The sequence below is a fragment of the Coloeus monedula genome (assembly GCF_965178545.1).
Source record: "Coloeus monedula genome assembly, chromosome: 1".
Lineage (NCBI taxonomy): Eukaryota > Metazoa > Chordata > Aves > Passeriformes > Corvidae > Coloeus > Coloeus monedula.
Window position 1 is genome coordinate 88,737,600 of NC_138781.1, and position 26,009 is coordinate 88,763,608.

General features: G+C 39.4%; 1 protein-coding gene across 5 annotated transcripts in view; it reads right to left on the minus strand.

The window, feature by feature from the left end:
- COBL (cordon-bleu WH2 repeat protein) overlaps positions 1-26,009 on the minus strand; it is a 157,918-nt gene that overhangs the window by 14,623 nt on the left and 117,286 nt on the right. For all 5 annotated transcript variants that reach the window (XM_082287359.1, XM_082287360.1, XM_082287363.1 and 2 more), the window contains one exon: positions 10,502-10,814. In XM_082287359.1, the coding sequence (XP_082143485.1) occupies positions 10,502-10,814 (313 nt within the window). The remainder of the gene's footprint in view (positions 1-10,501; positions 10,815-26,009) is intronic.

Sequence of the window (26,009 nt, forward strand, 5' to 3'; positions counted from 1 at the left end):
TGACAGGCCCTGAACATGCCTACAAGCCAATGTGACCTAATGATGCTCAGGCTCAACATCCACACCGCAAGATTCATGGTGAACTGAATTTCCCCCCTGATGGATTAAGAGGATGGTGGTGCAAATCAGTTACAGTCTCCAGTGCAGGCACCTGGCGCTGTAGGACTGCAGTCCCTCTGTACCCTGAGGTACACACACACACACACACACACACACATATCAATGAGATTACTCATCTGAGCCATCTGACAAAAAGATTTATGCTTACTGCAACATTTAAATTGGGAGAGAAGACTGGCAAACAAAACCCTCAATGTGAAGATGTCAGAAAGAATGAACTAATTGAATTTCATATTGTTCTTGCAGTGGAAAGTTTCGTAAAATTATTAAAAAACACTCTCCTCTGAGTGCATTTTAAAACAATTTATTTGCAAACTCAGAGAGAGCATTTTGAATGGGAGAATCATTCAAACTGTGCACCAGCTAAGCAACAGGTCTATGCATCATGGAAAGCAAACAGCACTTTCTTCCTTACAAAGCTGGTCCTTCAGAATAGTTGTACACAGATGGAGGCAAGTAAGTGACACTGAGACTCTGACCTATTGTGGACAAGTTGTTTCCAAAGCCTTGAAAGAAAAATTTGTAAACTCACGAGACCTAATTTCATGGAGGCGATGACAGCTCACCACCTTTTTGGTACCTGATGGTATTTTGCTGTCTGTTGCCGGACTGTTCTACAATATAACCAAAATCTGTACTACTAAGGTTGTCTGTGCTGGAATTTCGACAGGAAATAATAGGCTTGAGAATTGTATGGGAAATTTATCTAGAAAAACATATTTGGGATGGGAACAAGCATTCCTGGGCTTCAAACACAGAGTGTAGGTCCACTGCACTGCACTGAACTGTTATTTTCTCACATCTATCAGTGGGAATCTTTCAATGACTCCTCATAGCAAAATTATCCTCTCCTTGCTGGGCACAACAGTCAGCAGTGGTCTCTTTCATTATCCCCTGTGCACTTATGCAGCGACTATACATAATTTGCCTCTCAATCTTTGCTTCAATCTCCTTACTTAGACAACTGGGATAATATTATCCAATTCACAAAATTCTTCTGAAGGAAAGAGAACAATGCAGTGCAAATGAAAGGATTCTTATTTGCTGCTACAGAGGGAGCTTCAGAAAAAGCAGATCTTTTCTTTTGCATTTCTAAATCTCTGAAAGAGCTACTGTTCAATGCATCTCCAAACTCACCTACAAAAGCAAGCCAGAAGGTACAGATTAATCATAAAGGCTTTTCTTAAAATTCTTACCACTGGGAATTTAGAACGGGCTATGTGTTTTGTGAGGTGAAGGTCTGGTAGTTTCCAGTAGCTCACATGACTTAAAAATATATCTAAGAAGACTCTTTCTCACAGGAAAAGGAAAACGAAAGGGCCTCAAATTTTTTTTTCCATAGTCTTCTTCCCTTCTAAGCCCATACACTTTTCTTTTGTTGACAGCTGTTCTGGCCAGAAGCCAAGAAAAATATGGCTTATTCTGATACCATGTTTTACATTCTGGATAAACATTACCAGTGGTATTTTCTCATACATGCCTTTTTTTTTTTTTTTTTTTTTTTTTTTGATTTAGGGAAGAACCTGATAACCTTTACGCTGCCTTCCTGGTTAAAACATGAGGTGCTAAAAATACAGCTCTGGTGAGCATTTAGCCCAAGCTCAAAATGGCAAATGTGCACAGTTCCTGGAAGCCTGCACACATATTACTTATGTAGATTAGCAGAGATTTGTGCAAGAGCACAGAACGAAGCAAAGTGACTACTAAACTACAGCATTTAATGTTCCACTGAGCTCAGGCTACAACGCCTAAATTACTCCTTGGCAGTCATTTGCGCAGTTGGAGACAAAATGAAACTTACAGCAGCATTTTACCAAATTAGTGCCATGGGAGACATATATTTATGAAAAGGTTTACATTCTAAGAAAGAGAGAAATGTCTCTGATAAAACTCGCTGGAAACGCTGCATTAAAAGAAACCCAAATTAGTGGTAAGACAAGGGATTTTCAATGAGAGAAGCTGCCATTTTGTTATAGTCAAAGCAGCTTTATCCACAAGTCCATAAATGATAAAACTGACCCAAGTCCCTCTGAGCACTCCTTAGGAGTTCTGGTGCAGAAGGACATGCAGGGATGTAGTGACAACTGTGAGGCACATTGAGAGCATTCAGCTTCTCACATGTGCCTTGGGCAGCTAAGAGGGACTGACCAACATGGAAAACTGACATGGTTACTCCAGTTCCAAGGACTGGGCTTTGAAGGATTCAGGCTCCCTTCCCAGCTCTGACAGTTCTCCCAGTTGTCCCAGTCTGGTACTGGGGAATTACATTAACCCATCTTTATGTATTCAAATTTGTCCTCTTTAAAATGAATCCATGATATTCACCTCACACACAAATGCTGCAAAGAGAAATGCTTCTACCTTGTGTATATATCAAGGTGGGTGTTAAAGAAGAGACTGATATTGAAGGATTTTAAGTTGTAGAAAGTATGGCTAAAAAGTTAAATGGCTAAATGCTATGGCTATGGCTAAAAGAAGCTTTTTGAAAACAACTTGCTACTCAATCAGGCCAGAAACATGGCACTAAGTAAACTCAGGGTGTTTATATATTCATTTTTGTGAGCGATGCGGTGAAGTACTCTTCAAAAGTGGAGGTAACTGTTTTCTGGAGTAACCAATGGTTTCTGCAATCTTAGAGACCATTTTTCCATTCTTTGCATTTCTTAGGCTAGGTAACTTTTTTTCATTTCTTTTCAAGGAAGTAATATAACTGCAGCAGGAGAGCAGCTAGTGTAAATGCTGGACTTTATCTAGTCACCTAAGCCATGACCTGACTGGTGATATTTTCCATTTCTACTGCCTCCTGTGAACTTGAGAATGAATTTTTAACCAAAGCCTGTTAAAATTCAAAAGTTGTAGACTGAGCAACCAGTATAGTTAGATAGCAAAGTCATCACTTGTGTTAGAAGCATGAGTTCTGAAAGTGGCTGGCAACTCAGAAAGGGAAAAAGCACATGGTCGTATTCTGTTGAATACCAGATAACCTTCTTTTTTATGTTCTTAGATAGGCAGTAAGAAAAGGCTGCACATATTTTTGAGAGCAAGGTACAGGCATCATTTCCATTCCATTTTTACTTTGTGTTCTGTTTCTAGGTCTGTGGGACTACATCAAACAAAGGTCTTTATGCTGCATTTATATCTGTGCTGAATAAAAGTCATCAGATATTGAATTTAACAATTTTTCAGTCCTGTAATACACAGGTCCAGTAGTAGCTTCAGATATACTGCCACCCAATTAACAACAAGAACTTGCAAATAGAGGCAAGGAGGAAAACGAAGCAATTTTTCAACAGCATCTGGGTTTATGGTCCTTTTACAATTTTCCTCCATGGTTACTGGTCAGGAATCTAAACAGAAAGCAAACGAATATGCTTTTGTATAGTATCATTTTGTGTTTTAATGCTAGAAATCTCTAAGCTTGTTACATACCAGGGTGATTTAAGCTTCCAGAGTGCCCCGACATATGTCAGTGCCAGGGTCCTGCTGCATAAGCAGCAGCTTGTAGTTGCTATACAGCTGGATGCATGCTCCCACTCCCCCTCCTCTGGCAACAGCTTCTCAACAGGAAAGCCCGCAGGCAGACAGCACTGCCAGAAATAGGCAGGAAAGTGGACTAGCATGATTTAGACCTTAATACAGCCACATTACCTGTGCAATGTAACATTGCAAGTTAAAAGATAGCACAGTTAAATAACTTCTCTTGATTTACACGGAAAAATAGAAACAGAAAAGGACCAGAGCCTTTCTCTCCTGGAAACCAGTATCAGGCCTTCAGCAACCCAAGCTGCTCTCTAATATTTAAAATACTCTACAGCTCCAAAGCATACAGTATTTTTCCAGTGGGTGAGCTTAACAGAAAGGCTAATCAGTATTCTTGCCCTAAAACGACTATGAGTATCCATTACTTAACCATAAAATCCACAGTATCTTTCCTCCACGAAGATCTGCCAGCAAAAAAGTGCACAAAAGTATCCAAATTTAAAGAGTTTTCTGGAACAAGGGGAAAGGGAAAGCCAGAGATAAGGAAGGAAAACTATGTAAGAAGCAGAGGCTTGCAAATCTGTCAGACATCTGGGTCTTAATTAAATAATTTTTCATCCCTGAGGTTCTCCCTGTCACTTTAACCCTTTCTCTACCTTCCTATCCCTTGAAACTGTTTTCAAAAAAGTAAAACATGCCTACCCAGTTAAAATAAAACCTATCCTATAGAGAAATAACAGAACTAAACTTTCTCCTGTTTCTCAGAGACAGTTAAAAGTGATAAGTAATTATACAGAACGTGTTTTTGCACAGAGGTATATATAATATATACACACACTGCTATTTTTCACTGCAGTTTTTCTCTTTCCTTCCTGCCTTCTGCCATTCACTATTTTTATTTCCTCTGACCAGCTCCCATGCTGAATTCTCTCCAGCTGCTGACTTCTCCTTCTGTCCTGTCCTTCCCAAGTGGAATACAAAACCCTGTAACATTTGAATTTGAATGGACTGAAAATTAAGCAGAACAGGTTCACCCACCCCTATCGTTTCAAGCTTTTGTTTTAAACTAACTTCTCAAAACCTGAAGAGTTTAGTAGCAAACAGCAAGTATCTCTCAGGTTGGTAACTAAGAGGACTGTCCTCCCAGTAGCTTCAGCTACCCTGACCAGAGCCAAAGGTAACAAATTCTTCCAAGAGAAAGGGAGGAAATGGGATTATCTCTGGCCAGACCCACAGCATGAACTGATCTCTGGAAGGTTCCCCCACCCCCACCCTATGTCCTCTGCTAGCTGTACGTGAAAAAATATTCCTCTCTCATGGCTACTGAAGCAGACACTCAAGGGAGGGGAAAATCCCTTTCAGACATTTAGAAGGTATTTTGTCTTTTTTTCTCACACAAGCCTGTATTCATTTCTATCTTTATAACTACAAAGTTCCCTTCACATTTTAAGATACTTTTATTTCTTAAACATATCAATAAATTTAAAATCTTTTCAGAATTAAAAAAAAAAAGTCCGGTATTTTAAAGTGTTTTTCCTTGTCCGAGACAGGCCAGCAGAACCACTCTTAAGAGTGACCCCCTTTAAAACACTGATTTCAGTTGCTTGTAAATTTGAGAAACTACACACCTCTGTGAGGTGGCAGTCCACAGGACAATTTATAACATGCCCATAATCGTACTATTATTTTATTCCAACCAAAATGTTTAAATTTCTTCCAAGAACAGAGCTTGGAGGAAAAGGAGAGCTGCATTCTGATACATGAAATTCTATCTAATGCTCAGTCCTCTGAAAAAAGGTGGTCCTTCATGCTCTAACTGTTCACTACTCTGCCTTGACTCTGCCCATCAGCTCTCCTTCCCTAAAACAGGAAAATGCCACCTCTTCATCTCACATGAGCACTGCGCAGAGAAATGAACGAAAGTCTGCATGGCATGTGAATACTACTGCAATGAGTAAGATAAAAAGAGCCAATGGAAATTAAGTCTCCAGATGAGAATTTGAACTGAGTGAACATTGGTATGTCTGTTTTATTAATTGAGCTCTGAAACTTAGAAAGAAAATAAAATTGAGTTCCATCACTTTAACCGAAAACGTTATCATACTGTACAAAAGGGGGGAGCTGAGGTTAAAAGGGGGGAATCTAAGATTACACACAGAGCCTTAATATTGAAGTTACCTAACTTCGAGCACCTAGCATCCCTAATAATATTAACATAATTTTTAATGTGTAATTATTTGTAAAGCTCCAGACAGTAGGTGTGCACGATGTTGTACAGGCGTATAAAACTGTCTGATCCCTGCCCCTAGGAGCTTGCGTGATGACACCACACAAGGGATGGGAAAAGAGGGGGTATGGGAGGACAGGGTTGCAACACTGTGAGATCATGAGATGCACTTACTGCTACATAAGCAACATTTCAGCTTCTCTGTGGTTTTCTTGTTACTCATTTAACACTATATATTAAAATTTGGGTAACAGATACATAATACAAAGACATCAACTGTAAGAAAGGATATGAATAAAGAGAACTATGTAGTACAATGTTCAGACTCAGCAGTTAATATTAAAACATTCACAGCTGAACGTTGCATGTAGTCAATTATTTATACGGGTTTAGCCCTTGGCACCTCCAGCTGAGGTCTGGATTCTGCTCCACCAGGCACTGTACAAATGTATTGTGAGATATGATAGCTGTGTTATGGTTTTTACTGTAAAAAACCAGTCAGTGGCAGAAGGGGATCTCACAGGAGGAGAGACCAAGATGGTTTAACAGGTTAAAGGCAGAGCTAAGAGTAGAACTAGAGTGTTTTGGTATTTGTTTTGATATTCTAATTGCTAAGTAGTATGTGTATTTAGATTATGATTACTTGAACAAGAATCCCCAAACCAAACCAAACAAAAAAGAGTGCATTTGCAAGTTGCTCCCATGTACAGGAAAACAAAACCGTGGAGGAAAAACCTGAGCTTGGAAACCCAGGAATACATGTACCTTCTTTTAGAAATGTCTGTTTCTGTGCTCTGGGAGCTGAAGGAGATTTGAGCTCTGCTGTGCTCTCATATTTGTTTGTGCAAAGCCTGTGGTTGGTGTAATTTCTGACCTGGCCACGCTCTTACCCTGCAATGTGCTGACAAACATATCCCATGTCAGAGACTGTACCCTTAAATGCTCACAAGTTTCCTTGACTTCAGCAGCAGATGAAGACCCTGCTGTGATATTCTAATGCTATCAGGCATTACAGCCACACAGAGACCACCCAGGACATCCAGAAAACAACTCCAGAAACGCTAAGAAAAATTAATTTAAAACTAAACATACAACTAATTAAAGGAAGCGACATGGAAAAATATTCTTGATCTGGAGCACAGGCTAACCCTTTGGAGCAAACCTAGGTAAGAACTGTGGACTTGATTCTGCTCTTCGCAGTTCTCCACAATGAATGGGCAAAATACTGCCTGGACTTTTTTCACAGCCCTTCACACTCCAAATATAATTTACTTCCACTTTAAGGGTACTTTTCACAATCCACAGAGTACAAAATGATTTTAGTACAGTGCATTATTAATTCCTAGGAATTAGTAATTTCACTGGGTGAAAAGCCCAATTTTTAGTCAGTTTTACAATTCAAAATGACAACCTAAATGTTTCCATTATTCTTATTAACCTTTTTTTCCCAAGCCTTAGCCAAATTAGTCACTAAATAAAATTTCTGGCTTCAGTGGAGCTCAGATTCAAGGAGAACTCAGTCTCACTGCTGCTAACCCCTACTACTTTACAGTAGCAGCATGTTCTTCCAATTTCTTTGCTCTTATCTTCCTTTTAGAACTGAGTTTAGATCACTAGTGTACCAAGTAGAAGATAGAAAGGAATGAGTAAAACTTTGTGTAAAATTTTCCTTTAAATTTTGTAGCTTATGAAATGTACTTAAAACTCTGTATAGCTTGGTATTGGTTGTTCACATGAAGTGCATTTGGACTTGTCTGGGAATTTAAGAGGCTGGTTTGGGCCTGAAATAGTCCATTCATCAAAGAACTATGTAAAATTTCTGAGTTCCCAACACATTTTACTAGCAGGGTGGCAGTTGTTCTGACAGTGAAAATGAAAATTGAAGTTCTCCAAATTTGCCTGTACTCAAAACTGTACTAAGAATTGATTTGTATCTGATTAAAACAAGAATTTCATGCAATAGTTTTAAAAACCTACTTTTTTTCCCTTTTCTAAACACTTAGGAAGTGGCTTTTAAAAACTTAGCAGCTTGACCTCAAAAGGATTTAGGGTAGCACAATTTTCAAAGCTGTTTTGTTTACAAAGATATGTTAGGAGTGGAACTGGATTTACCTTCAAATATTACTGGAACATTCAGAGCATAAAATTTTAAAAGATATTGCTCCCAGCAACACTATAGTGTCAATGTAAGTGGTTGTTGACACAAGATTAAAATACATCACAAATGTTGAGTGTTTTGTATATCCTTAAGCTGATCTGGAGCAATTTTGCTGTCCCAGAATCTAAAAAATAAATAGTATTTATGAAAAATAACTGCATTCCCCAAACAACAACAACTGTCTCCTATTTCAGTCCCAAACACATTTTTAAAATTATAGATATATTAGCTAAATAGAGAATATTTAGCATGATAAAATCACAGAAAAAAAGCAAGTAGGAAGCCTAGCCCAACCTCCTGCTCCAAGCAGGGCTAATTTCAAAGCCAGAACAGGCTGCCCAACGTTTTGCCTGGCTGAGTTCTGAGAATCTCCAGACATGGAGATTCCTTGACTTCTCTGGGAGGCCTCTTCCACTGCTTAGCCATTCCCATTTTGAGGATTTTCCTCATATTTAATTTTTATTTCCTATAGAGCAGCCGGTGACAATTGCTTCTTGTCCTTTCACAGTGTATGCCTGAGAAACCTCATAGTCCTCCTTTTGTTAGGGAAAGACTGCAACCAGGTCCCTCCTTACCAATGTTGCTTTCCCAAGGTGAACAATCCAGCTGCCTCCCATCCCCCTCATACCTTGCATGCTCCAGTGTCCCAGCTCCCTCAGTGGCTCTCCTCTGGACCCTCTCCAGTTTTCCAGTCTCTCTCTTGAACTGGGGGCCCATGACAGGACACTACAGCACTGGCTTCTCAGCACCTGCCTGACTGCAATGGGCAGTGCATCACACTATCCTTCCAGCTTGCACTCCTTTGGCTCAGCAAGACCCCTGGACAGCAGTCCTGCTGGACAGTTTATGACACATCCTGCTGTCTCTTCTCTGTGCACTCTTTTCAACTCAGAAAAATTTTGTGTGTGTGGCAAAGGTAAATCTGAATGCCGCGGACATAATATATATCTTTGGCTGAAGTGAAAGATGGAGGGAATACTGCCTTTCAAGAGGAAGTGCATCACAGTGACCTGTGGTCAGTCTTTTATTTGATTTAAAAACCAGAAAAAGTTCCCCCCAAATGGTAGCTGATTAGTATTGTTATTACAGGGCTTTGCTTTGATGTCTTTGGTCAACAAAATGCTAACTTCTTCCTTCCCCACCAAATGTACATGTGTGTTTTTCAAACCACTTTAGATCCCGCATTTTGAAGAAAGTTGGGACAGCCTATTTAACTCAAAAGGACCAATCTAAGCCTACTGAAATTAATGGGTTGCTTTTTTGGATCAGGTCTGGAATGTTAATTGCAGTTACGATAGCAGCCTATCTAATCCTTCCAATAGAAACTGCATCAGGACCTAAGACACTGCAAAAGAAAAAATCACAAGAAAAATGTGTTGTGGAGCAAGTATCTAAGGGAGGCTTGACCTTGTCCCCATTGATACTGATGGATAAAGAAAAACCCCAAGATCATTCCAGTAGGTTAAATACTGACTTTGGTCTAATTTATCCCTAAGTTATCACCCACTGCATGATCCAAGATGAAGTTCACACTCAGAAATGTGTGGATGGAAATAACTAGGTCATGATACACACTTTTATGAAGGGGCTACAGATTAGCAGCTGAATGGAGAGAGACCAGAAAGCACACACTTCATGTCAACTGAGAATTCAGAGGAATTTCTGGCCCCTGTCCCATGACTCTGCAGCATCACACAGAGCGGATCCCTGTCAGTATTACCAGGCCACCCTCCTTGCTGGAGGCACAGCTTCCTATTTGGACAGTTTGTATTTGCAAAGTCCTATAAATTTTGGGTTCCCTTTGCAGCCCTGCCACCAACTATGTGAGTTTTGGCAAACAAACAGTGTCAGAGTCATTTGTGCTTGAAGGCAGTTTCTAGGTAAATTCCAGGTTCTTGTATTTTCTTGCAAAAACTGCAGAAAAATGTTTGTTTATGCTAAAAAAAAGAAGGGGAAAAAAAAGGAAATATGCTGAAAAAACCCCCAGCCCAAAGTACAACACCAGTGGAGGTTAGCATTAGGTGAACAGATATATAAACATACATATATATATATTCATGCAAACATTTCCAAACCAATCTCCGAAGGTCACTGCATACAGTCCTTTTCCACCTGGCTTTCGGTGGCTTGAATTTTCCATTATATGGCCTGCATGTCATTTTTCTGGATCAATAAATAGTAATATTTTAAACACTTCAGGTGCTATCAGAAGTACAAAATAAACCAAACTGCAACAAAATTATTTCAAACTCCTTGAAGAAATCAACTCTGGAGGGCAGTGGTATTTTGCAAGAAATGTAACTACAAGTTCAAACAAAAAAGTGACCTTTGCCTGTTGCTACAAGTGTGTCGCTGGAGGGGATTTGACAGTGAGCTTTTCACTGGGAGGAGTCACTTGGCATTGGTACTGGTTTATGAAAGAGCAGAAGAAAGTATAAGTTGGTTTTCTTAAACGAGTCCCTACCAGGAGGACATGCAAGATGTTTTCCAAGTGCTGGTGGCAAGTAAATACTTACCTCAGAGGAGCACTGTCAGGTCCCACGCTGCCGCAGTAGGCGTTCCGTACAGGGCACACCTCTGTGCCACACATTGCATCTGCCTCAGCTGGCTCCATGTAGCCATTGACCAGCTTGATGTCTCTCAACTTCATACTGTCATTTTGGGAATCCAGAGATACAATGTCAGACGGGGAGCTCACAACACCTGAGTCCTCTGTGGTGTCCTCTGATGCAAAACAGCTGCTTTCTGACGCCGTTTCTTCCACCTCCGATAGCTCCAGGACCGTGTCATCCACTACATAAACATTATCACGTGCAGACAGAAGGCTCTCTAAATGAAATATAACAAGGAAAGTTAGCTGGAAGTCATCAGTACATAAATCAGAGAGCCGTCCCTTTGTAATTGGAAAAACCCACATGAAATACATTAGAAATGGTGGGAGGCTGCTCAGTATTTGTATATAAGATAAAGATGATTTGAAAAATGACAAAAATTATGTCCTTTGCTTTTAGGGAAGTGGTTTGCTATGCTGGTCCTGTGGAGCTTGGGTCTTACAAATTTCATAGCAAATCAGTTTCCTAAATTCTCTGAAGAAACAATTTTCCAGGGACAGTTTTTTGAGGAATTAGACTCAAGTTTAAATGACGTGGTTCAAGAAATCACTACTGTTATTCCTTATAGCAACATAGTCTTTTTATTTCTCTTCTATTCTGCCAAACAGATGACATTTCCAATAAGAAGTCTATAAACAGGTAAAAACAGGCAGCATTTCCCAGTCAGGACACTTAACTGGTAAACTAGATCTACTGCTGGCCCAGTGGGTGTCACTGATTTTATCACCCTTCAATTTCGATTTTGCGTCAAGTGGGAGAATAACAATTTTCTATTCTTCAAAGCATACAAAATCTGCTGATAAGTGTACAGAAAAGTAGACAGTACCATGCTTAAAGCAGAAACTTTTCCGATGTTTAGTTATTTATAAAGGAGATCAAGGGAGATGCCCTTTGCATGTTTAATTCTATTAAAAGCTGCAAATTTTGAGAGGAGAGTAGATGCAGTACAGTTTCTTGTACCCTGTTTTAGTTTGGTTCCTATAAGCTAGCCCTTTTTGTGTGTTTTGATAAAAAGTACAATTTTAATTTCCCTTAAGAAATGTACTCAACTTCATCCTGCCAATTATGCCATAAAGGAGAGCTCCCAACCAGGTCAATAATTTCAATGACTGAAATTACCCAGTGACGAAACATAGAATCAAGTCTAAACACACTTCTCCTGATCAAAAGGAATCAATAAAGACTAATCTAAATGTTTAATTTGGAATTATAAGTGTGCTCCATTCTCTTTGTGAACCTCAGTAAGCAACAAGGAAGATTAAACAACAGTTTATGGTCTGATCTTCCAGACACTTGTGGTGGATGTTAATTACATGAGAAGTCCCAGGTCTGCAAGTGCGACTAAGATTAAACATACACTTCACTGTATTTTAGGCTCAGAATCTACAACTTTTTGAAGCATAAATGAAATTATAGCTCAATAAAACGATCAACAGAGAGAAATACTTCTGAATTATGTTGTATAGACGAAAGTATTTTCTTTAAGTCAGAGAACTGAAAACAACTTTGTCAAAGAATGTCACTGAAATAATTTTGTCAGGATATAGCTTAGCAGTGAAGCTTCGAGTAAAACTAGAATAAAAATCCAGCCAGCATTCTCCTTGACTGAGGTTACAAGATGCCATTAAGTACTGAAATTGATTTCCGACAGCAGAAGCAATAAAATTCAGAGGGTTACAAATCATGATTAAACTTTTAAGTGCTGTCAAGCGTTGATATTAATGATGGAAGATGATCCAAAGACTCTATTGCAACTTTGGAAGCAATGTTATTTGATTTCTTTGACCTTATTTTCTGTAACATTAGTTCTAGATTCTGAATATAGTCTCAGAGATCGTTCCATTTAAAAATGGCAATTACAGGAACTAAGGATGTGCCACTGAATGGATTTGAGCATGCTTATGACAGAACTACAGTTAGGAAAACACCAACATGAAGGATAAATATGAATAATTTGACATTGAACATCAAATAGTAAAACCCCACAAAAACAGACAGTGAACAAACAGGTATGAGTATATGGCTTCTTGGCTTTTAGAGGAACAAAAAAAGCCCAGTAACAAACGTTAATAAAAGCTACAATATGTTAAAACCAGGACAAAGTAGGATAACAAAGAAATCAATTTAAAGAGTGGAAATTGAAAAGTGAAAGCACATGGAAAGATTTTGAAGTAATGCACAATGCAGTATATATACCTCGATGCAAAGAGACCTCTCTGTAACACATGACAAATCTATTGTCACATGGATGCCATAAATGACCTCCACCCTATAGCTGGCATAGCAATTTATCACCGAGTACCTACTCCCACATCCTGACACAAGGGGGGCAGCCTTTTCCTCCCTCGCTGTCTCTCGCATTTCCTCATCCTCTTCTTGCCTGCCTGCAACTATTTCCTGCATCTTTCTGCTCAGGGATTTAGATCCTTTTGGTCACAGAGACCTACTTGCCTACTGCAGTTATAACAACACTCAAGTCTCTCCCTGCTCTGCAGCAGGATCCCCACTCCCAGCCCACTCTCCCCACATGTTGATGAACAAAATGAAAACCAATCTCTTATTATCAGAGTCCATGGGTGAATTGATCCCTGTTACATCTGGATCTTGGGAGATGAATCACCCAGTCCAGAATAAGAACCTCATTTTACAGCAGTTTTATCCCAAAGCATGGATATACAAATAGTCATCTTTCTACTCAATGATTAAATTCCCAATGCTCAAGCAAAATCGAAATGTCTCCCTTTCTTCAAGCCTATCAGTTTGAAAAAGTGCTTCCCTATCTTTTATCTTCACCAAGACGATTCATGAATTTTTAAAACAGCTAACGCATGGCACTCAACAGAGCTACTGGCTGAGACAAACCATTTTGATTGCCACTACTACTTGTCTGAATGTGCAAGCACACATATAAAACATGACTGTGATGGTTCTGTGTCATTTTAACAACCTTGTTTCAGCTAAGAGCAGCACTAAAACACCCATTTCAAATTTGAGCCATTCTCGGATGGATTAAGTAAGAACTATTCTTCCTCCTACATGCTTGATTAAGCCTTCACTGGTGCAAACTGAAGATGGGATGGGCATTACTGGGTAATGATACATGACATGAAAAAAACCTGCCTCAACATTACTGAGTGGTCTTGTCTCCAGGGGTCAGAAAATACTTTATAAAACTTTCTCATTCTACATGGAGAACAAGGTAACATTTAGTAGTAGATATGCAATTTTTGCTTTTTATTTTCTCTAAGGGATGCACATGCAGAAAACCACCCCACACTAACACAGTGTGACCACAATGATGGCGCTACTGAGGTTTTTTGTTGGTTGAATGAAGAAAAATCTCAACATTTTCTTCTCTTTCCTCTGTCATAACACTAAGACAAATTCAGGCTCTGATCCTCAGGACCTCATGGAGACATACCCAGGTTAAGAAAGAGTATTCAGCAAGTACTTCAGGATTGAACAAACAGTAACTGCCACAGATAACATATTATTGAAACATTTCTATACAGAAGACTGAGTTTTCAAATTTCTAACAAAGCCAAGATCATTTTTTCAGTAACGTGACCCCATTCACTGGCATCAGGTGGGGTATGATATTGAAAAGTATGTAGAAGTAGGTCCATGGTCACGGCTATTCTAAAGTCTCCATGGGACATCTCAACCCTACGTGAAACTGGGGAGAGTCCTTCAAAGCCTTGCATTGCCGCTTACCTATATCCTGCTTCAGGTTGCAGACACTGATAAGCCCACATGAGTGCTGTACCGGGGATCTCCCCAGATTCGCAGCAGCAGTGCTGTCGCTGCACAATTAGGTCAACCACAAGTTACAAAGGCTTTCTTACAGAGGGGGATGGACTGGGACGTCTGTTTGCAAGAATGTTGCCTGTGATCATCAAGAGGGAAAGAGGAGAGTAGCTCATGAGTAAAGAATGTGAGCTTCTTGTTTAACACAAAAGAGATCTTGTTGCTTTAATCTCAACAGCCTGTAAGTAATTAGGAAAACACTGAACTCCGAGTTTAGAGGAGTCATATCTGCACTTGTGCAGTTTGATATCGCATATATGTACACATTACTCAGAATGCCAATGATGAGGAGACAGATAAACCTCACCTGGTTTAAATGCAAATCAGCACTTTCAGAAATGAACATTTCATTCAATGCATGAAGACTTCCATGGGTAAAATACTTTGATTACTACTATGAAAATAACCACCATCAAATTTGAATGAGATTAGAATTGGACGTAAGTGTTCAAAAGATGCCTATCCCATCTGGGCTTACAAAATCAGTCACCAAAGCCCAAGTCATCACTTCTGAGTCCAATGGGCACAGGATGTAAATCCTAACTGTTCAGGAAGTGCTGCTAGCTTCTGGTTTTACAGCACTGCTGATGTTTTGTTATTACATTCAATAAGGACAGACAGAAGATGTAACAGTTGATTCAACCCCTACGTGATGAGTAACCTGAAGTTCACAATCATTTTAGAGATGCAGAGTTTCCCTAAGTCATCTAACTCTTACTAAGAGGTTGGTAATTGTTTTACAATTTCTTTCATCGTTTGTTCCACTGCCAAAGAACTTTCTTTTCATGGACTGAAATTGCTTTGCTGTAGTTCAAGTGCTCTATTATAATGAAGTTGTAAAAAATTACCACAAACCTCGTGATGTTAAAGAATATTAATTCTTATAATGACCCCCAAATTAGAAAATAATTCTTTCACTGACAGTACTTAAAACTTCTAGCAGGATAAGGAAATACTGCTGTAATTATTTGTCCTGGCAGTAAAAAGCTAAGACCATCACAAAAGACCAGTATTAAGAAACTGCACATTTTTATTCATACACTTGGAAAAGAAGGCTGATGGAAGAGATGGGAAAAGAAAACATTTGTTATGGCAATTATTTACAGAGATTATGAAAATGGAGAACACAGGATTAGCTTAAGAGTTTTCACGCAGGTACAATATGTTTTGCTCATGGATCAAAAACCTGTATGTAGAGGTAAGTGTTAAAGACCACTCAGTAAGCAGATAAAGTACTAGACAGAATGGGTGGCCTTCTCCCTATCACAATTAAAATTATTTTAATTCAGTGGGCTTCTTAGCATATTTGAGCCTACATGCATCCTTTCTTCTTTTTTAAAAAATTAAACTAAGAGAAAACAAATGACCACTGTTATACCTTAACAATAGTATTAGAGGAGTGGGGGAATGGATCAATTCCAAAGCACTCCTCTCTCAATTCCTGGAACTGCCTTGCAGAAACTGAAAAAGAGGTCAGGAAATACTGAGCTGAGGTCCCATGTTCTGCAGCTCCAGCCCTCCTCCAAAATGAGGATGTAGAGCAGCTTAATGTTGGCCCAGTTTATTTAGGTCACAGAATCACAGAACAGTTTCGTTTGGAAAGAACCTCTGGAGGTCACCTAGTTCAATGTCCTGCTCAAAGCAAGGTTATCTTCCAGCTTTGACAAAGTAGCTCAGGGCCCTGAACAGCTTAGCTTTGAAAATCTCCACGCATGAAGACTCAACAGCTTCTCTGGAAAAAACCATGAATCACTCCCTGGGCAATGTCTAATGCTTCTCCCACTTAAGAATATTATTTTAATGTCAAACGAAAAAATTTCTAGCTGCAACTTGTCACTGTTGCAGTCTTATCTTTTTGCAGTGAATCTCAGAGAAGAGTCTGTCTCAGTCTTTCCTCTTGGTTTAGATGCAAGACAGCGTTCAAATTCTCCTTACCCGTCCCTTCTGCAGGGGAGGGCTGAACAAGCCCTGTTGCCTCAGCACCTTCATGTACATCTTTGACACTTCCTGCCAGACTCTGTTGCCTCTGCTCTGGTGTGTCAGTATCTTGTTACACAGAACTCAAAACTGGACTCACTTCTGGACAATGGACTCACATGTGCTTCATGGCAGCCAAGTAAAGGGGAATAATCATTTCCTATGATCTGCTGGTTGTGCTCTTGGTAGTGCAACCCAGCCTGCGGTTAGTGCTTCATCACTGCAAGGGCACGTTGCTGACTCACACAGCCCTGCATGCAACTTCCAGCCTCACATTATGAGATATTTTCAGTCTCCTTCCTAGTCTTATGCCCCATCCTCATGTTTTCCAATCGGCTCTTTAATTGAAGTTATTCTCACTGCAAACTCTGCAAACAGAACTAAATCCATTCCTTTACATGCTCACCAATAACAAAAATTAAAAGACTCGCAAAGGACACGTCTCACCAGACACATCATCAGAAAGGTACAAATGGAGTGTTATTAGTTACACCCTGTGAATCTTCAGCATTTCCATAGTCAATCCCAAACTAACGACAGTTACCTTAGCTAGGTATACTCTCCTATGGTTGAAAAATAAATGCAATGTGGACTCATTTAACCTTCCTTATGAATTTGAGGTAGTTAAGCACTTCCCTTGAGGTTAAACTTGACTGTTGTTAGTTGATATCACAACAGAAGAGTATTGTAACTTTCACAAAAGCTTTTTTGGCAATGGAGTTTCCTACACCAAAGGCAATACAAGATAGGATCAAGCCAGGGAATGAGAACTGAAGAGTGTTCCAGTCCCTCCATTGTTTTTCCCATGTACAAGCAGCTGTGAAGATCTGTGCACTGTTTGCTTTTGCTTTCATACATATACTGCAAACGACTGTGAAGTCTCTCTCTCTCAAAACAACACTACCTAAAATGTCTGCTGGCTCTTGAAAGACTCAGAGAAAACTACCCCTGCAGCTAAAGGTCTGCTACCCTCTCCCATTTCAGACCTTTATTTTTACCACCTGCCAAACAAGCAAAGAAAAATTTCTGAACTAATGCAGCACAGGTTTTCAGACAGGGGAAGATCAGCATATTGGACTTTATTATTCCTATTTCTTTCCCACAATCCTTTCTTCAGTGACTGAAAAAGACTCTCTGACCTCTGCAAAGCCCATTTGACCTAGAATGCTGCTGCTATTGCTGGACTGCTTTTCATCCTCTCCTTTTTGGCACCCTCTTGAACCCACGAGCTTCTTGCTTTTATAAAAGCCTTGTTTGGACTCTCTAACAACTCTACATCGTAGCCAGTAACTAGCCTTCCTTATTCAAAGGGATCAGATGTCATAAAGTGACACAAAGAGTAAAATGCTCTTTGACAGAAAAAGGATCATGTGTCAAAGTAGATCCTTCCCTGATTAACTGGAGAACATTGTCACTTGGCTTTGCGAAGGACAGACTTTAGAAAATTAATCAGTAGTGTGCGTTTTTAATTTCCTTTTATACACAATAAAGTATGATGGGGAGAGTTTCACAACAGTTCCTGGTGTTCACTAAGGTTAACAGCAAGCTAGAATGATTCACAAGGTGATTTCAGGGCTCTAGATGGTCCCTTACTTCAGGTGAGGAGAGGGGCAGGGTGCCTAATCTGTGCAGTTCAAAAAGACTGCCAACAAGCAGACAACGTAGGTTAGAGGAGGAAGATAACACAGAAATATATTTAAGAGCAATTATAGATAGCTTCAAACTTGCACTTCATAAATCACCACGTGTAACACTGGTAACACGCTGTGTTAAATAACAGGGCTCTTTGGGGGTGTTTGCAGGACAGGAAAATCGAGATCTAAACCCAATATAATGAGCCTGGTGAAGAAATAACTCACTCTCTCTGTTTTGCTGGGAATTATTAGTCTTAAGTGATAGATTTGGCCAATCTGCATCCTTTTCAGAGGTGGTCAGCTTCCACCAAGCATGCTGTAGCATCTAAACAAATGGACTGTGAAGGTGATTTTCATGAGCCACCTTAGAGAACACACTCTATAAAATTGCTTGAAAAGTATATGCAGTGTAATGATTAAAACCAGAAATGATTAGTGTACCTATGCAATAAAACAATGTTTTATTAGGTGATTTTTAAGACCACAGAAAAAAGGCCATTTGCTCAACTTTTCTTTTTAAACTTTGCCATCTTTCTCCTCTTGTGCACTCTGTATCAATTCATTCTCTTCCTTAGTTTGTTAACAATTCCATAAAATCTCTACTGCAGTTTCGTATTTATAGCATAATCCCCAGCAGAAAACTATAAAACACTTTTGCATTGTAATTATCCTTTCCTTCCCCAGCAACTGGCTGCCAGCAAGCTCAGCAAAGAAGAGACACAAAAACCCAACCCTAAACCGAGCACACATACACATAGGTACAGGCACCCTTGTGGGATTTAAGGGCTCTTTCCATAGTACAGAGACACCACTCTACTCACAGTTGTACATTTATTTCTAATTAAAAGTGATTGGAAGGGTGGAAGAGAATCAGGTCAACCTGTAATAATCTATTACTGAAACCATTATGTATTACACACATACAAATAAAAAATTTTGAACAGTTGCCTTCTATTTTTGGGGACAAAGTATACTTGTTTTGGGCACAGAAGCAATTCTACTGAGAACTGCTGCACAAATGAGAAAAAACCCCTTCCTATCAATTCAGACTTACTAGGCAGTAATGGCAACAAATACTGATTTTGTGTAATACCAAAAGCTAATAGTGAACTACAGGCTGTAGTGATGGTTAACAAAATGGGATTTCATCACTCTTGCAGAACCCTCCAGTTCCCCCATCAGTGCATCCATCGTTTTCCCTTACATCTCTTTCTCTTTTTATAGGATAGTACCTATAGTATAATCTGAAGTCAGACAGAGCCCTGAGAAAATTTTGTGAACAAACCACCTCTCTAACTTACAATTAAATTGGCACAAAACAACTCCATTTAATTGGCCAAAACATACTTCAGCCAAACCACCAATAATGTAAATACCTACACAGAAGATTTTCAGCAGCTAGCTCCAGATTTAGATATGAAAACATTTTCATACACCTCTACAGTATAAAGACACAAAGCTTTACTCTGACCTTTTTAGATGTATATTAACTGACTCCTCTTGGACCTCCTGATCAGTGAAATACTTGCTTTCTTCTCCAAGAGGCCTTTTCAATAAACTTGGGCCGGTGGTTTACTTTGGCAATTATATTTCCAGAAATATTTTAACCTTGAAGAGCATGTTTCTTTTCTGAGTTTAGTTATTACACATTTTACTGCACATACACACTGGATTACTCTGCTATCATATTTCTCAGGGCTGTAAGACATCCAATTATGTCAATAAAAGCATATACCTGGTGAGAGACTAATTTGAGTACGTGAACACTTCTTGTCACTAAAACAGTGTGCCTTCTGAACAGACTGCCCAGTAAAGAAAAAATTATTCTTGCAGGGAAGAAAACTGAGGGCTGGAGTACCTAAATTATCTCCCTGGAGTTCCTGTGTGATACCCTCTGCAAGGGCACTGTACCATTTTTAAAGGATGTTTCCTAGGCCCTTTGAAGACCAGACTCCCGTGCTTGGACGAGGGCAAACCAAGAGCAGTGAGGCCAGCAGAGTGCAAGCCAATCACACTCAGCACCTAAAACACTGCCAGGCACCCCTGGGTCTCCACTAGCAGGAAACAGGCACACACATGCCTGTGCACACACACATAAGGGCAATTGGTTTCACGGAATTATAGCAAGAGATGGACTTCTTCTTCAGTGACACAGACATAGCCAAGCAACCACAGCATGGGAAAAGAATCTGCAGGGAGGGTATCATGACCGCAGAGGAGGGCCATGAAGATGATCAGAGGGCTGGAGCACCTCTCCAGTGGAGACAGGCTGAAAGAGCTGGGTTTGTTCAGCCTGGAGCAGAGAAGGCTCTGGGGAGACCTCATAGCACCTTTCAGCTCCTTGAAAAGGGGCCTAAGAAGAGAGCTGGAGAGGGACTTTTTACAAGGGCATACAGTGATAGGACAAGGTGGAATGACTTTAGGCTGGAAGAGGGTGGGTTTAGATTAGACATTGGGAAGAAATTCTTCATTTTGACACTGCAACAGGTTGTCCAGAGAAGCTATGGATGTCCCATCCCTAGAAGCATTCAACATCAGGTTGGATGGGGCTTTGAGCAACATGGTCTAATGGAATGTATCCCTGCCCAGAGCAGGGGTGTTAGATGATCTTTAAGGTCCCTTCCAATCCAAACCATCGTATGGTGCTTTGATTCTATGAACTCCACACTCCATACATGAAGTTACCTTTTCTGGCAATGCACACTGAACCTCTCCCCGGGAGCCTAGTAAGAAGAGGAATATCAGACAAGTAGAGAACAAAGTGCTCACAGAAGAGCACTGCTCTCATGCCACCACTCCTCTTTGACAGAAGATGGACTACATCAGATTATTTCAGACATAAGCAGAGATAGAAAAACTTAAGTCAGAGCTGAATTTGGCCTGCTCTTCCACAGTCCTCTTGTGAAGTCAATTATCTCATCAATCATGCTTTGCCCTGGGGCTCTCTTTCCCTATTAACTTCAAAAAATGCAAACATGCAAGAGCGGTAACTGGATGTTACACTTTGTACTGATTTGTGGATAGTAATATGTTAATGGCAGTGCCATCTCTGGTGCTCTGGTGAACAATAGCCTGATGCAAGAAATGGGTCATCATCTGAACGCCCACTTGGAAAAAATTTCTCCCTTTCATTTTATGCGCTGTTAGTATCAGATCCTGCTTCCTCTGCAGCAGTTAGGTTTTGCCCCTGACTTCAATGGCAGCAGGATCAGACCGTTCACTGATTAAAATGCAAAGCTGCAGATATCTCCTGCATGGGATGAATCCCCACAGGGAAAATTTGTCTGCATTTTTATTCATGTGAAGCATTTTAAGGCTTTCATTTACACAGTTCATTCAATAATAATGTGCATGCTGTATAATGGGGTACCTGATTAAGCATGCTTAAGTGCTTTGCTGGAGCAGGGCCATTTCTAGAATTTGAAGATTTGCTATGATCACACCCTCAAAACAGGCTAGCTAGTTTGGGGAATTTTTCACCTGAGTTAATGGGCTTAAATAGGATCAGCATAAAAGGGGGAAATTTGGAATGTCTTTGAGTTTCTTTCTTTGTAGCCTCAGTTCCTCCTCAGTTTAGGCTGAGAAGGTCACCCTGGTTTAGGTTTTAAGTTTGTCTATGAAACCCTCCAGTAACTTTTAAACTGGCTACCAGCTTCTCCTGAATGAGTCAGGAAGAATAACAGTCTGATGTTCAGTTCCAGATGTTTATAATAAAGAGGTAGGACAGAGCACAGAGACTTTCTTCATGTGTTGACATAAAAGCTCATTCTCTATAATTTACCAGGGATACTGAGGGAAGGATGTTATGAACAATAGCAAAACTGCAACTCCAAGCATGGTGGGGTTTAGATATCAGAGAACTCAGACATTAATGCAGAAGTTCAAAAGAAATGCTTAAGGAATCGATGGGGTCTGGAGGAAGAAAATAAGAAAACGAAGAAAGAAAGAAAGAAAAAAGGGAGAAGTTCTCAAATCCTAACATCCATTTTGGTTTTGAAAAGCAAGAACCTCAAGCTCCTGTGATTTTCATCTTCACCTACTTTTTCCCTTTTTATTCATTATTGCCCTCTCTCTTTCCTGTTCTTATCCCTAATTAAAAAACCAAAATGGCAATTAAAAAAAAAAAAAGGCACCTTCTCTTTTAAACTCCAAAAACCCAGTCAATTTCTTTTCCTAAAACCACTACACAAGGAGTGTGTTTGGAAAATTTTTTAGCAGGTGTGACTGGCCACTGCTCTACTTTGTACAGTACAGTTTGCACAGTAATGCTCAAACATTACCTTAATTCTCCTGATTGCTCATAATTTCAGCATGGTATTATAAAAGTCTCCACTCACCTTAGAGCGGCCCCTATCAAACCAGCACAGAATCAAGCTGGTGGTTTGTTATTACTCTTCCCATTACAGCATGCAAGTCTAAAGATTTCTGTCTCAATTGCTTTCAGCCTGCTAATTTTCTCACAGGCACTAATTTAAGTCTGTGGAAAAAACCGCAAGGAGTTTCCCTGTGCAAGGACTTTTTGTGTAAAAGAATGCAATCGATACATTGCCAAAGCCTTGTATTATGAACATGTATTTAATGTACTCTGAAAGTGAAGAAAAGCCTTTTTAGTACAGTCTGTGTCCTTTGTAAGAGCAGGCTGAAGACAAATGATTTTATTTCAGGAACATCTGAATCCCATTGATTAGCATGATGAATACAGAACAGGAAAGCTGCCAGGTACAGAGGAAGCTGGGCATGTCCACAAGGCAGTGGAGCAAACAAGCAAATTACAGTATATGCATGCTTTTTTTTTTTTTTTTTTACCCAAATGTTTTCATTTGGAAAACTTGGAGACTTAAACCTCTAAGTTTCTTTAACTGACTGGTCAGTTAATCAGCATATTGCTCTAATTCTCTGAAGGCAAGCAGAGAAGAGTTTTAGAAGTGAAAAAATACCATTTTAAACTGTAAGTAATCAATAAAATAGTCACATACATTACATTTAATTGGGATAAGATCTCTTCTGGGAAAAAAAAAAAAAAAAGATGTTGCTTATTTTAGGGGAGAACGGTGGCATAAGTTTTGCTTAGCAAAAAATAATTATGTCACTCCTAAGCATTGATTTAACACGTCTGAGACTGGTAGTACCCAAAAAAGGTTTCAGAACAAAACCAAGATACCAATACATTCATGCAGTAGACCCCAAAGTGTCATCTACTTCCAACACCACCAGTAAGTTATATAGGGTGGCCCTTTACAGTCTTTGGCAGTCCACGGTGAGGTTTTCTGGAGAACAAGTCCTGTAACAGTTTGTTTGCCTTCCAAAATGCTCCATCTTTTACAAGTAAAAGTTAAGTAAACAAAGCTCTTATCTTGAACTTGAAGCCAGTAATTATTTTTTTCATACAATCTTTACAATTCTTATATATTTCATCATAATTCTTACGTTTTAAGAAGTATATTCATTCAGGTCTGTTGAATGAAACATGAAACATGACTGTTTCATCCATAGACACACCTTAAAAATAGAGCTGTTGCATGCTTCCATAAGTTTAGAAAAAAAAGTTGAAACTATTTCCGCATGAAGTTTTATGCTTTTACAAACAGTAAAAATATTTCCCTTTTAGTTTTTAACTTTCTGTCAAGTGAAAAAATTGAGAAAAAAAACAAACATGGAGGAGAAAAGAAAAATGCTTACCAACATGTTTTAAAAATCAGAAATCAATAACAATTTTTATTAAATGTTTGAAGTAGAAAAATTACTTGTTTTGTTTGCTCTAACAAGTAAGCAGATAATCCCCTACCAGTCTTTCGCTGTTTACGGGAGGGCACCATATATTTAGAAACTTTATTTTCGCCTTTCAATCACAACAGTCTTAGAAGAAAAAAATTGTATTTGTCTGTTATAGTGCTCCTTTCTCATTCTTTCCTCCATCTTCTTTTGTTTTAGGTCTTTGTCCTCTATTACACCTCAACTTTGCTTATGGTTAGAAAGTAATTATTTTATCCATGCCAGGAACCAATTATGGAATCCCCAAAACAAGCTGACAAAAGAAATGCTCTCTCTGCTCTCAGCCTTTTGTTCCCTCATGCCCGAAAACCCAGAAGTGAATGGCCATGGCCAGAATTCTCAGTTTCTTAGAAGAAAGTAGGCAGGCATTTTAGTCAGTGTTTACTGACTTAGAAGTGGTAATAGGAAAAGCTGAGTATGAGCATCTCTAAGGATGGAAAAGCACTTTGGTATGAGAATCATCACCTACCTGGAACAGAGAAAAATTTTCAACAGTTTGTTTACTGTAACTCCTTGAGCATTGCCTGTGTTTGAATCAGTACGATCTGGCACTACAAATGCCACTTCAAATACCAACCTTCCAGTTTGATTTGGCCCATACCTATGTGTAAACTTGGCATAACTTCAAATTCACACCCAGGATGAACACTGTCACACACACACACTTGCACCACATGCATGTATTTGGTTGAACACAGATGTTTAGACCTGCTTGTTGCGGATAAAGTGTGAGTTGTTCTATGTGTATGGGCATGATGACTTCCTCACATTCCACCATACAAGGGCAGCAGAGTGTGTCCAAGATGCCACTCAAATATTAACAGTACAGTTCTAGTAGTTAAAAATGCTCTTATTTTGACTAAGGAAGAAGAAAAAAGGGAATTTTGTTTCACTTGGAAGAAACATTCACAGCTTATCCACAGACCACTTGGATTGCAAAGCTGGTCTGCAAGGGAATTAGAGGAGAAATGCCTTGACATTCAGTCAGGATGGGAAAAGGGAAGACCAGGTTTATTCCACACTACAGGAAATAGGTAAATAGCTAGTTAAAAATCTAAATACCACGAAATGAGGCTAGAAAGACTATTTCATTTACTGGGGTCCAGTCCCATATTTATGTAACCAGGAAACATTTTCTTTGATTATTGAGTGTGTGAGTGTGTGTGAGTGTGCTCCCTTACAGTCAGACTGACTTCTCTGCCTCAAAGTCTGCAAAATAACAACTTTTATTTCCAATACAGGCAGGCAGCATAGTGTAAGGGAATGTAAGGGGATACAAAATACCCCCACTTTCCAATCAGTGTTTCCTGTACCCAGGACTCAGACTCCTTCCTTAGAACTTTCTCAGGGCATGACAAAATGAAGCAGATCTGGTGACCCAAATTTACAATTTTCTTATTAGAACTGAACAGAAAAATTTTTTTTTTCATGTTCAGGGTACATTTAAGGAATAGAAAGGACTCAGTGGTTGATACCCGTTCTGTATGTTACCAGCTTCTGGAGTCATTCATTCTTTCTTTTGCCTTGGTGCTTTCAACAGTCATTTACTACTTGGAGCCAGAGCACTACAGAAGAATATGCAATAAGAAAGGAACAAAATAGGGGATTCTTGCAGAGAAATATACAAGATCACCTTTCACCTCATCCACCTCAGCAAAAATCAGCATTTATTACCTGTAAGCTCTTCTGGATAAACAAAGAACTAATGATGTCACTTTTTGTTTTGTCAACTTCTTACGAATTTTAGCAGTGAACTTCTCTACCCATGGAGCTGCTACAGCAGAAGCTTGTGAACAAGAAGTGTGTAAACAGAGACAGCAATTTTGTTTCACTGTCCTTGAGGGGGGAAGTCCATAGTTTTGCAATGACATCAGAAAACAACATAGCTGTAATTTTCGAGGGATGGAATAAGTTCCATTCTGTCTTCTAAAATAACATGTATTTTTGTATGGAACGTTAAATGGTGCCTACTGCATGTACTAAATATATATTGAGAGTCATGGTAGTGACTGGAAGCCAAGCTCAGAAGACAGAACTGCTGTCATACATACACGCACAGAGCCCAGCTCTCAAAAAAAGGCACTTTTATACTGGGACAGAACAATAGAGAGGGCTTAAACTGGCTGTAAACATAAATGATGAGGGTATGAGAATCATGACCACAGATTTTACTTTAAAAAAGCATAATAAAGGGACAGATGATGGGCATGTGATAGATTGGA